The sequence below is a fragment of the Trachemys scripta genome, chromosome 2 (genome assembly GCF_013100865.1).
Source record: "Trachemys scripta elegans isolate TJP31775 chromosome 2, CAS_Tse_1.0, whole genome shotgun sequence".
NCBI classification, from domain to species: domain Eukaryota; kingdom Metazoa; phylum Chordata; order Testudines; family Emydidae; genus Trachemys; species Trachemys scripta.
This window is the reverse complement of record NC_048299.1, coordinates 120,894,155-120,906,465: the sequence shown is the minus strand read 5'-3', so window position 1 is coordinate 120,906,465 and position 12,311 is coordinate 120,894,155. Positions and strand designations below refer to the sequence as shown.

The following is a 12,311-nucleotide window of genomic DNA, read 5'->3' as shown; positions in this document are numbered from 1 at the left end:
AATCATGTTTTTGTTCATTTTAAATTGAATTCCAATTTCCATCCAAAAGCAGCTTGACACAAATCATGAGTAAAAATTTAATAATCATCTAGTAAATAAGAAACGTGACATTCACCATTTTCTAATATAAGATTTAAAACATAAAAATCTGAATAAATGTATGTGAAGCTATATAACTGCTTAAATAAATGTGTATAGCTATAGGCCACATCTACACTACAAATTTTTGTTGATGCAAGTTATGTCGGCATTCAGCTGTCAAAATTTGTATATCGTGCATAATTGGCTGCTTGTGTTGGCACTGCGTGCACTCACTAGGAGTGCTTGTGTCAATGCACAATGCAGTTCATCACAGGTAGGTATCAGTGTACCATGTGCCACCATCTGCCATAGTGCCTTTTAGGACATTTTTGCAATGTATTGTGGGACGGAAATGACTTGCCCAAAGATCTCTGGGAGCTAGGAGTTAAGTTTCCAGCATGCAACTTTTTCCATCCCATAATGCTATTCATATCCCATAATTTTTGTGCTTAAAAAAAAATTTCCCACAAACTCACTCAGCACTTTCTGGTGTCCATCATCTTTGACAGACACATGGAGTCCCACAGAAGTCTGCACTATTCTCTCAAACACTGGAAATACAGGACACACAAGTCTCCTGTATTTGCAGACCCACAAGAAGTACTGCAAGAACGGGGGATATGATGATTTCTCCAAAAACAGTTTGCTCAGGGACACAGCAAACAACAATTCAAGATTGTTGATGGAGTTCATGCTGACAGTGAAGTGCCACTTCTGGGCCTGAGAAATGAGCACTGACTGATGGGTTCGCATCATAATTCAGGTGTGGAATGACAAACTGCAGATGCAAAAGGCCACATCCTTGGATCTATGTGCTGAGCCCACCACAACCCTGCAGAACAGGGACACTAAAATTGAGAGCTCCATTGACAGTGGAGAAGTGAGTGTTGATTGCACTCTGGAAGCTTGCAACACTGGATTGTTACTGGTCAGTGGGAAATCATTTTAGAGTTGGAAAATCTACAGTGGTGATTGTTGTCATGTGGGCTATTTATCATCTCCTACTGCGCAGGACCGTGACTCTTAACAATGTGCAGGACACAGTGGATGAATTTGCAGCAAATGGGGTTCCCAAATTGCGGGGGGGGGTGATAGATGGCACACACATCCTATGTTGGCACAGAGTACATCAAAAGAAAGGTCTATTTTTCTATGGATATGCAAGCTTTGGTGGATCACCAGGGATACTTCACCAATATCACTGTGGACTGGTCAGGGAAGATGTGCTTGCATCTTTAAAAACACAGGACTGGTCAGAAGGCTGCAAGCAGGGACATTCTTTCCCAACTGGCAGACTACCACTGACAATATGGCAATGACCAGGGCCGGTTCTAGGATTTTTGCCGCCCCAAGCAGAAACAATTTTGGCCGCCTCCCCACCCCCATTTTTTTCTTACCCCACCCCCAGCCCTGCCTCAGCTCCGCCCCTTCCCCAAATCCCCAGCCCTGCCTCCTCCCCCAAGGCTCTCAAGCCTAGGAGGGAGGGGGAGAAACAGCACGCGTGCCGCGGCCACTCGGAGTCTCCCCTCCCTCCCAGACTCTCAAACCTGAGAGGGAGGGGGAGCAGCGGCGCACAAATCAGCTGTTTCGCGCGCCATTCTGGCATTGGCCATGCCGCCCCTAAAAATGTGCCGCCCCAAGCACCAGCTTGTTTTGCTGGTGCCTAGAGCCGGCCCTGGCAATGACAATAGTGATTCAGGGGGACCGAGTCTATCCCTTGTTTCCCTGGCTCATGAAGCTGTACGCTGGCTACCTCAACAGCACCAAGCAATGATTCAGCTACTATCTCAGCAGGTTCAGAATGACAGTTGAATGTGCTTTTAATAGACTGAAGGTGTTTACTCAATACAATGGATCTCAGTGACAAAAATATCCCACTGGATAGCTGCCTATTGTGTCCTGCATAATATCTGTGAGGCAAATGGGGGAAAAGCTGCTGCAGGGTGGAGAGCAGAGGTGGAGCAGCTGTCTGTTGACTTTGAACAGTGAGACATGAGGGCTATTACAAGTGCTTAACAAGGAACTGTGCAATTGAAGAAAGTTTTGAAAGAGCACTTCAACAGTCAGCCATTGTTCTGTGTTGCAGTGGTTTCTGGGCCAGGAGTTTTGAGTGCTGTTAGGAATTACGATTGCGGTACATTTATAAATTTGACTAGATGACCTGATTTAATAATCAATTCAACTGATAACGCACAAGAAAGAACAGAATCCATTTGCTTCACCTTCTTATTCGTATTGGCTCAGCAGGCTAAAAGGAGTAAAGGCTGATAAATTAATTTGGTAAGAATTTGAATGCACACAAGTAGTAAATTTCTTGAATAAGAAGGGGCCAATTTTGTAATTATTTATGCCCAAACTGTCAAAAATAGAAGCCTAAAGTTAGGCTTTGAAGTTCATATTTTGACATCTAAATAAAGTGTGTTGATTTTCAAAAGTGCTGAGCACCCACCAGTTTTCATTGACCTCAATGGGACTAACATGACTGGAAAAAGGCTAATGTAGTGCCCATCTTTAAAAAAGGGAAGAAGGAGGATCCGGGAAACTACAGGCCAGTCAGCCTCACCTCAGTCCCTGGAAAAATCATGGAGCAGGTCCTCAAGGAATCAACTATGAAACACTTAGAGGAGTGGAAAGTGATCAGGAACAGTCAGCATGGATTCACCAAGGGGAAGTCGTGCCTGACTAACCTAATTGCCTTCTATGAGGAGATAACTGGCTCTGTGGATGAGGGGAAAGCAGTGGATGTGTTATTCCTTGACTTTAGCAAAGCTTTTGATACGGTCTCCCACAGTATTCTTGCCGCCAAGTTAAAGAAGTATGGGCTGGATGAATGGACTGTAAGGTGGATATAAAGCTGGCTAGATCGTCGGGCTCAACGGGTAGTGATCAATGGCTCCATGTCTAGTTGGCAGCCGGTTTCAAGCGGAGTGCCCCAAGAGTCGGTCCTGGGGCCGGTTTTGTTTAATATCTTTATTAATGATCTGGAGGATGGTGTGGACTGCACTCTCAGCAAGTTTGCAGATGACACTAAACTAGGAGGCGTGGTAGATACACTAGAGGGTAGGGATCGGATACAGAGGGACCTAGACAAATTAGAGGATTGGGCCAAAAAAAACCTGATGAGGTTCAACAAGGACAAGTGCAGAGTCCTGCACTTAGGATGGAAGAATACCATGTACTGCTACACACTAGGGACCGAATGGCTAGGAAGCAGTTCTGCAGAAAAGGACCTAGGGGTCACAGTGGACGAGAAGCTGGATATGAGTCAACAGTGTGCTCTTGTTGCCAAGAAGGCTAACGGCATTTTGGGCTGTATAAGTAGGGGCATTACCAGCAGATCGAGGAACGTGATTGTTCCCCTTTATTCGACATTGGTGAGGCCTCATCTGGAATACTGTGTCCAGTTTTGGGCCCCACACTACAAGAAGGATGTGGAAAAATTGGAAAGAGTCCAGCGGAGGGCAACAAAAATGATTAGGGGTCTGGAGCACATGACTTATGAGGAGAGGCTGAGGGAATTAGGATTGTTTAGTCTGCAGAAGAGAAGAATGAGGGGGGATTTGATAGCAGCCTTCAACTACCTGAAGGGGGGTTCCAAAGAGGATGGAGCTCGGTTGTTCTCAGTGGTGGCAGACAACAGAACAAGGAGCAATGGTCTCAAGTTGCAGTGGGGGAGGTCCAGGTTGGATATTAGGAAACACTATTTCACTAGGAGGTTGGTGAAGCACTGGAATGCGTTACCTAGGGAGGTGGTGGAGTCTCCTTCCTTGGGGGTTTTTAAAGCCCGGCTTGACAAAGCCCTGGCTGGGATGATTTAGTTAGGAATTGGTCCTGCTTTGAGCAGGGGGTTGGACTAGATGACCTCTTGAGGTCCCTTCCAACCCTGATATTCTATGATTCTATGAACATTAGCCTACTATTCTGAGTTGCTCTTACAGTAGAACTACATATAAATCTCTTACATTTGTTTTTCCAGGTAACAAATTTACAAAATAACATTTAAAATACATTACCATTATATATTTTCATTAAAATGGCATAAATAAAACTAAGAGAATACATACCAACAAAATTTTTCCATGAGAAAGGATTATCGGTCTGTTTCCATGACTGTGGCCAGGCCATCAGGACTGTATTATGCGTCATCCCTCCCAGACCAGCAGACTGAATCAAATGGGACATTCCATCTCTAAAACTGGGAGATACCACAATTTGGCAAAATCCTTTGGTCTTTTCTACCCCCATTAAGGATTTAATATTCTATTAAAAATAAGAAATTGAAGATTACATGTGGGAATATATTAAAGGAAATAATTATAAATACCATAGAAAATCGCTGCACTAAAGCACCAATAAGATGCTGTACACTGGAATATGACATCAAGGAACATTGTTTTATTCACTCAACCCAATGAATGAACAAGGTGCTATGATAACTGTAAAACCCAAGTTTTAAAATCACTCTGTGCACACAGAAGTCTTTGTTTCTTAAGGGGAAATGGAATATGAGTAGCACACAGTGTTTGAGTCACTTTGCCCAGCATTTGATAATAAGTAATGCTGGGTGTGGGCTATTGCTGGCCATTGTTTGCATAACCTTGTTGGCTGGTGAAGGCCTGTAGAGAGGTACTGGTTGGGATATCCAGTATTTCTGGAAAATGGAGAAGGATGCCAGGAGCTCTTTAAGAAACTGTTGTGAGGCCAATGCTCAAGAAAGCAACTTCTGGTATTGACAATTTAGTTAGCTATTGACCAGTATCCAACCTCTGATTCAGGGTGAAGGTCATTGAGAAGGCTGTAGCAGTGCAAATCTGAGGGCTTTGAGAGTCCTCTGATTTCCTTACCTCCAAGTCAACTGAGTTGTGGGCATGGAGTAGAAACTGCACTAGTTGTGTTAACTTCTACCAACAGATAAAGACAATATGTTTGTGCTGATGATTTTTGTTAGCAGCTTTTCAGACCACTGCTTTTCTTAAATTGTTTGCACATGATAGCACAAGTGGATGAAGCTTCACTTGAGTTGTTCCATTCTTATCTTAACAAAGGTTAATTTTAATTGTTCTTTTGCCCAGAATATCTTCTCCCAAGCAGTGCCACAGGGTCTATATTGTCATAGCTCTTGTTTAATGTGTATATGAGTTTGTTGGGAGGCTTAATAAGGATGCATGTGCTGTAAAGGCATTCAGCATGTTGATGGTAATCAGTTCTAAGTCTCCAAAACTGACCCAGCTGGAGATATGGAATTACCGAGTGTCAAAATGAAATCGAAGCTTGGATTGGGGCTTCTTGATTTATGTCTGGAGTAAGTCTCCATTTACTGTCTGAAACTTAATCCAGACAAGATAAGAGATATTGTTGGTGGGCTGGGAAAAGCTGCTGAAAGACTTTGAGGAATTTATTATGGCATCTCTTATAAATAAAGGGCACACTGCCTCAATAACATATCTGCATAAATTTGGGTGTGTTATTAGATTCTACTTTGCACTTTGACGTGGCCAAGAGAGCTTTTTTCCATCTGTGCCTCATGAGAAGAGGTCCTTGTCATAATTATCCATGTTTTGTCACCTCAATATTAGACTACAACTATCATGCACTGTACATTAGGCTGTCCCTTAGAACTATAAGAAGTGTAGGCTAATGAAGAATGCCATGATTAATTTATTCAGCAGTTACATGTTGGAAACACATTAAACAGGCGTTCTAAGATCTGGGATCCACATTGGCTTCTAATAAGCTTCTGGGTAGAATTCAAGGAATCAGTTTTGATCAATCAAGCCCTAAATATTTTTGGATTTAGTCACCTGAGAGATCACCTCTTCCCCCATGTCATACGGTCACAACTGAGATCAGCACTGGCACTTCAGCAGGAGCCCACTTGATTAAATGACAGAGAGCCTGTTGGCAGGGTGTCCTCCATGAAGTTTCCTTAACTTTGGAATGCACTCCTGACCTCGATCTGGCATTGTCTAATTTGCTAGCTCATAGGTATGCTGCAAAGCTCACTCTTTTTCTTGTGCTTCATAAGAAGGGATGGGCTGAAGGCTGAATGAGTCAAGTGCAGTGGTTCCCAAACTTCTTACTAAGGTGACCTTCCAACCACATTTTGTCTTTTTTGGGGATCCACTATTACCCATCCCTGCCTCCTGCTCCACCATTCCCAGACCAAGCCCCCTGCTCGGCTCCCCCAGCCCTCTTGCTATTGCTGTCCTATCCCTGCCCCTTCCCTATTGCAGTCCCAGCTGACCCTTCTCTTTCCCCATGGCTGGGCTGCGATCACTCCCACTTAGAGTTGCCAACCCTCGCGGCGTGACTGGGAGTCTCCCAAAATCAGGCTTTATCTCCTGGAGGCTACTGAAGCCAATCTGGGAGATTTTAAGCTGCTAAAAGTCCAGTGGCCCAGCGGGCCTAAGGCAGGCTCCCCTGTCTGCCCTGGCTCTGCGCCGCTTCCAGAAGCAGCAACATGTCCAGCAGAGGCTCCTAGGAGGAGGCATGGCCACGGGGTCTCTGTGCACTGCCCCCATCCCGAGAGCTGACTCAGCAGCTCCCATTGGCCAGGAACAGGGAACCACAGCCAATGGGAGTTGTGGCGGCAATGCCTGCAGGCAGGGGCAGTACACAGAGCCACATGGCTGCCCCTGAACCTATGAGACACTGCCAGACATGCCACTACTTCCAGGAGTCACCCAAGGTAAGTGCCGCTTGGCCGGAGCCTGCATCCCAAACCCCTTCCCGCACCACAACCCCCTGTCCCAGCCCTGAGCCCCTTCCCACACCCAAACTTCCCCCAGAGCCCACAGCCCGAACCTTCTCCTGCACCCCAATCCCCTGCGCCAGCCCAGTGAAAGTGAGTGAGGGTGGGGGGGAGCGAGTGACGGAGAGATGGGGGCTGGAGTGAGCAGGGGGGGCCTTGGAGAAGGGGTGGGGCAGGTGTGGGGCCAGGGTGTTTGGGTTTGTGTGATTGGACAGTTGGGAATCCTATGGCTGATTGTCCACTTGCTGGCTCTGGCTACTTTCGCCACACTGTTCTTGCTGCCCAGGAGAAGTGAGAGTGTGATCTGGGCAGCAGAACCAGTGTGGGAGAAGGGGCTGGAGCCAGTAAATGGACATTCAGCAGCCTATCCTGCCCTACCTGTGCCCCAGAAGTGCTTCCTGTGTGCTGCTGCCTGTAGGAAGTGAGAGCATGGGGCTTAGACCTTCCTGGCACACAAAACCCATCTAGACCTTCCCGCAACGCACCATTTGTGAAATAATGGTCTGGTGAATATTTATTTGTATGTGTATTAGTTGTCCTTTACATTCCATCCTGTTGTGTATTTTAATTTATGGAATAGGTACTCAGCACAGGACAGATGTCTACAGAGAATACTTTTGTAAGTTTGACAAATACCGAGAGTCTTTTAGGAATGCAAGTGGAGCAAGTCTTCCCTAAAATTGTTATTTTTATATCTGGCTTCAAATTCTGCCAGGTTAGGACAAAGCAATGACTTTTTAAAAGAAAACTTTGAGCTGTTTTATTGTAAGTAAATAATCAGACCAATGCTATGTACTATGCCATACTTAAAGCTTCTGTTTTTCTGGGTTTATTCATCCTGTTTTGGGGAGGGTCATTTTTAGCAATTTTTGAATTTTATATAGATGTCAAAAATCGGGGGTTTAATGAATAATGTATATTATACACAGTATAATATTACAGTATATAGTATATATTACTGTAATGAATAATCTCTTTGTAATATTTCCTTCGGTGCAAAAGCACAGTCTACGCAGATCACTTAATGCTAACACATTAATGTATTTTAATAATCACACTCCTGTATACTACTGCTCTGTAGACATAGATATAATTAACCATTTCTGGACCTTTTTCAGTGTTTATTGGACAAGTACAGATTTCATATTTTATCTATCTCAGGGGTATTTTATCAGTATTTATTGGTTAAAATAAAAAATCAGAAGTGATATCCATACTTAATTTTTGTATAATTCTAGTAGTTTAATATAATCACATCGTGGATAATGACCAGGGTAGTGTTCCTCTCTTATACCCTGTGCTCTTTACAGAGGTGCTAACCTACCAGGTTGAGAAACACTGTTCTAGATTATATTTTCTTTTAAAGATAAAAAAAAATAAAACGCATTACACTGAAAAAATTCATTAAAACTTCATATTGATAAATCAATTCAGTTTCATATTGCTTTTACTAAGATATTTTAGAAGAAATTCATCTGTTGTTCTGGGTGGAAGCCTTCGTTTAATAAGATTTATAAACCCCTAGAGTTTCTGAAATATGGCAGTAAGCTCAGTAATTGAATTTCTTTTTAAATGACATTATTCCATCGTCATTGTATTATAGACCCCCAAGTAATCTCAGTTAGAAAAAAATCCAAAAAATCTTAATCAGCACCTTGTTACAATTAATTTTGAAGATAAGCTCTTTGTACTCCTTCCATGAAAATTTAGCTTCAGCTATCAAATCACAAAATAAAATTAGATTAAGAAAAAATGAGAGAGGACAAAGAATAATGAAACCCTTGAGCCTACATGGAAAGAAATCCAATTAATGAGATAATTATCACCTCCTTTATCTGAAAATTAGATTTACTCCTTAATACTGAGACACAAATTAATAGGGTCAGTTCATCTAAAAGTGAACAGAAGGAAGTACTTGTATTTAGCTGAAGAATGTGCCAATACCTATTAGAATGTATAAGTAGAATATGTTTTATAAACATAAATATAAATAAATATTCAGACTGTCATGCTCCGAACTGGGACCAGGATGAGAATTAGCTAACAAACTCAACTTGGATAAAATTGAAATACAGTAGAACCTTAGTTACTAACTGACCAGTCAACCATACACCTCATTTGGAGCCGGAAGTATGCAATCAGGCAGCAGCAGAAACAATAAATAAATAAATAAATAAATAAATAAATAAACAAACCAAATACAGTACAGTACTGTGTTAAACGTAAATTACTAAAAATAAAGGGAAAGTGTTAAAAAAATATTTGACAAGGTAAGGAAACTCTTTCTGTGCTTGTTTCATTTGAATTAAGATGGTTAAAAGCAGCATTTTTCTTCTGCTTCAAAGCTGTATTAAGTCAATGTTTTTTGAGTTGTAAACTTTTGAAAGAAGAACCACAATGTTTTGTTCAGAGTTAAGAAGATTTCAGAGTTATGAACAACCTGCACTCCCAAGGTGTTCATAACTCTGAGGTTCTACTATAGGAAAAGGAAGCCAAATGGAAGAACTGGTAGAGATCAATTACAGTATAACAGTTAAAGGACAGAGTACCTGCTGTTTATTCAATTTTATAACCAGGGGATCACATAAAATCCTTGGTTGCTCATGGAAGTCCATCTGGCGTCCACTACCAAGAGTACTTTTTCTGTTTGTACCTGGCAAGAAGGCTGCAACCTTTTCTTTCATATGCTGACCTCATGGCAATTATTCACGTTTTCATTATTCAATTAGATTACTGATGTGTTAACATGGATCTACACATAGGACTCTACATGAAGCTACAAATGAAAATCATAAGGAAACTTCAACCAAGTAAGCAGAAAGAAATACTCTGTCTTATCTCACACACAGGGAAGAATTGGTAGGGGAAGTAGAAGTGGGTGGCAACCTGAGCAGCAGTGACCATGAGATGGTCAAGTTCAGGATCCTGACAAAAGGAAGAAAGGAGAGCAGCAGAATACAAAACTTGGACTTCAGAAAAGCAGACTTTGACTCCCTCAGGGAATTGATGGGCAGGATCCCTTGAGAAGCTAATATGAGGGGGAAAGGAGTCCAGGAGAGCTGGCTGTATTTTGAAGAAGCCTTATTGAGGGCACAGGAACAAACCATCCCGATGTGCAGAAAGAATAGCAAATATGGCAGGCGACCAGCTTAGCTTAACAGATAAATCTTTGGTGAGCTTAAACACAAAAAATAAGCTTAAAAGAAGTGGAAACTTGGACAGATGACTAGGGAGGAGTATAAAAATACTGCTTGAGCACGCAGAGGTGTAATCAGGAAGGCCAAAGCACAATTGGAGCTGCAGCTAGCAAGGGACGTGAAGGGTAACAAGAAGGGTTTCTACAGGTATGTTAGCAACAAGAAGAAGGGGGAAAATGTGGGACCCTTACTGAATGTGGGAGGCAATCTAGTGACAGATGATGTGGAAAAAGGTAAAGCACTCGATGCTTTTTTTTGCCTTGGTCTTCACAGACAAGGTCAGCTCCCAGATTGCTGCACTGGGCAGCACAGTATGGGGAGGAGGTGAGTAGCCCTCAGTGGTGAAAGAACAGGTTAAGGACTAGGGACTATTTAGGAAAGCTGGACATACACAAGTCCATGGGGCCGGATGCAATGCATCCGAGGTTGCTGAGGGAGTTGGCTGATGTGACTGCAGAATCATTGGCCATTATCTTTGAAAACTCATGGCAATCGGGGGAGGTCCTGGACAATTGGAAAAAGGCAAATATAGTGCCTTTCTTTAAAAAAGTAAGAAGGAGAATCCAGGGAACTACAGACCAGTCAGTCTCACCTCAGTCCCCAGAAAAATCATGGAGCAGTGCTCCAATCTGAAGCACTTGGAGGAGAGGAAGGTGTCAGGAACAGTTGACATGGTTTCATTGAGGGCAAGTCATGGCTGACCAACCTGATTGCCTTCTACGATGAGATAACTGGCTCTGTGGATATGGGGAAAGCGGTGGACATGATATACCTTGACTTTAGCAAAGCTTTTGATACGGTCTCCCACAGTGTTCTTGCCAGCACGTTAAAGAAGCATGAATTGGATGAATGAACTATAAGGTGGATAGAAAGCTGGTTACATCGTAGGGCTCAATGGGTAGTGATCAATGGCTCCAGGTCTAGTTGGCAGCCGGTATAAAGCGGAGTACTCCAGGGGTCGGTCCTCGGGCCGGTTTTGTTCAACATCTTCATGAATGATCTGGATGATGGGATGAATTGCACCCTCAGCAAGTTCACAGATGACACTAAGCTGGGGGGAGAAGTAGATATGGTGGAGGGTAGGGATAGGGTCCAGAGTGACCTAGACAAATTGGAGGATTGGGCCAAAAGAAATCTGATGAGGTTCAACAAGGACAAGTGCAGAGTCCTGCATTTAAGATGGAAGAATCCCATACACTGCTACAGGCTGGCTAAGAGGCAGTTCTGCAGAAAAGGACCTGGGGATTAGAGTGGACCAGGGCCGGCTCTGGCTTTCTGGCCGCCCCAAGCCCCAAAAAAAAAAAAACTGCAGCGGCCAGAACAGCAAAGCAAAAAAAAAAAACGGAGCCAGGGTGGAGGAGGACTCCGTGCCCTGCAGATGTGCCCGGCTAGCGGGGGAAGGGGGAGGGAGTGGGGGGAGAGAGAAGGGGGGCGGCAAGGGCTTCAGCAGGGCGCTGCCACGCGGCCCCTCCCACCGTGCCCCCTGCCAGGAGGGCTCCGCACTGCTCCGCTCGGCTGAGAGGGAAGGACGCGGGCTGCCCTGCCGGGCTTGCTGCAGGGCGCTCCCGTCCTCCACGCCGCTGCCCCCTATAGGGCGGCCAGAGCGGAACAAAAAAAAAAAAAAGGATTGGGCGGAATGCCACCTCCTACAAGCTGCCGCCCCAAGCACCAGCTTGCTTGGCTGGTGCCTGGAGCCGGCCCTGCAGTGGACAAGAAGCTGGATATGAGTCAACAGTGTGCCCTTGTTGCCAAGAAGGCCAATGGCATATTGGGCTATCTTAGTAGGAGCATTGCCAGCAGATCGAGGGAAGTGATTATTCCCCTCTATTGGCACTGGTGAGGCCACATCTGGAGTACTGCGTCCAGTTTTGGGCCCCCCACTACAGAAAGGATGTGAACAAATTGGATAAAGTCCAGCGGAGGGCAACAAAAATTATCAGGGGGCTGGGGCACATGACTTATGAGGAGAAGCTGAGGGAAATGAGATTATTTAGTTTGCAGAAGAGAGAAGTGAGGGGGGATTTTATACCTGAAGGGGTTCCAAAGAGGATGGAGCTAGGTTGTTCTCAGTGGTGGCAGATGACAGATCAAGGAGCAATGGTCTCAAGTTGCAGTGCGGGAAGTCTAGTTTGGATATTAGGAAAAACTATTTCACTAGGAGGGTGGTGAAGCACTGGAATGGGTTACCTAGGGAGGTGGTGGAATCTCCATCCTTAGAGGTTTTTAAGGCCCGGCTTGACAAAGCCCTGGCTGGGATGATTCAGTTGGGGTTGGTCCTGCTT

At 44.2% G+C, this 12,311-nt stretch overlaps 1 protein-coding gene across 1 annotated transcript in view; it reads right to left on the bottom strand.

Annotated features, from left to right (window-relative positions):
- SLC12A7 (solute carrier family 12 member 7) overlaps positions 1-12,311 on the bottom strand; it is a 324,374-nt gene that overhangs the window by 50,684 nt on the left and 261,379 nt on the right. The window contains exon 18 of the mRNA XM_034761495.1: positions 4,146-4,341. Coding sequence (XP_034617386.1) covers positions 4,146-4,341 — 196 coding nt within the window. The remainder of the gene's footprint in view (positions 1-4,145; positions 4,342-12,311) is intronic.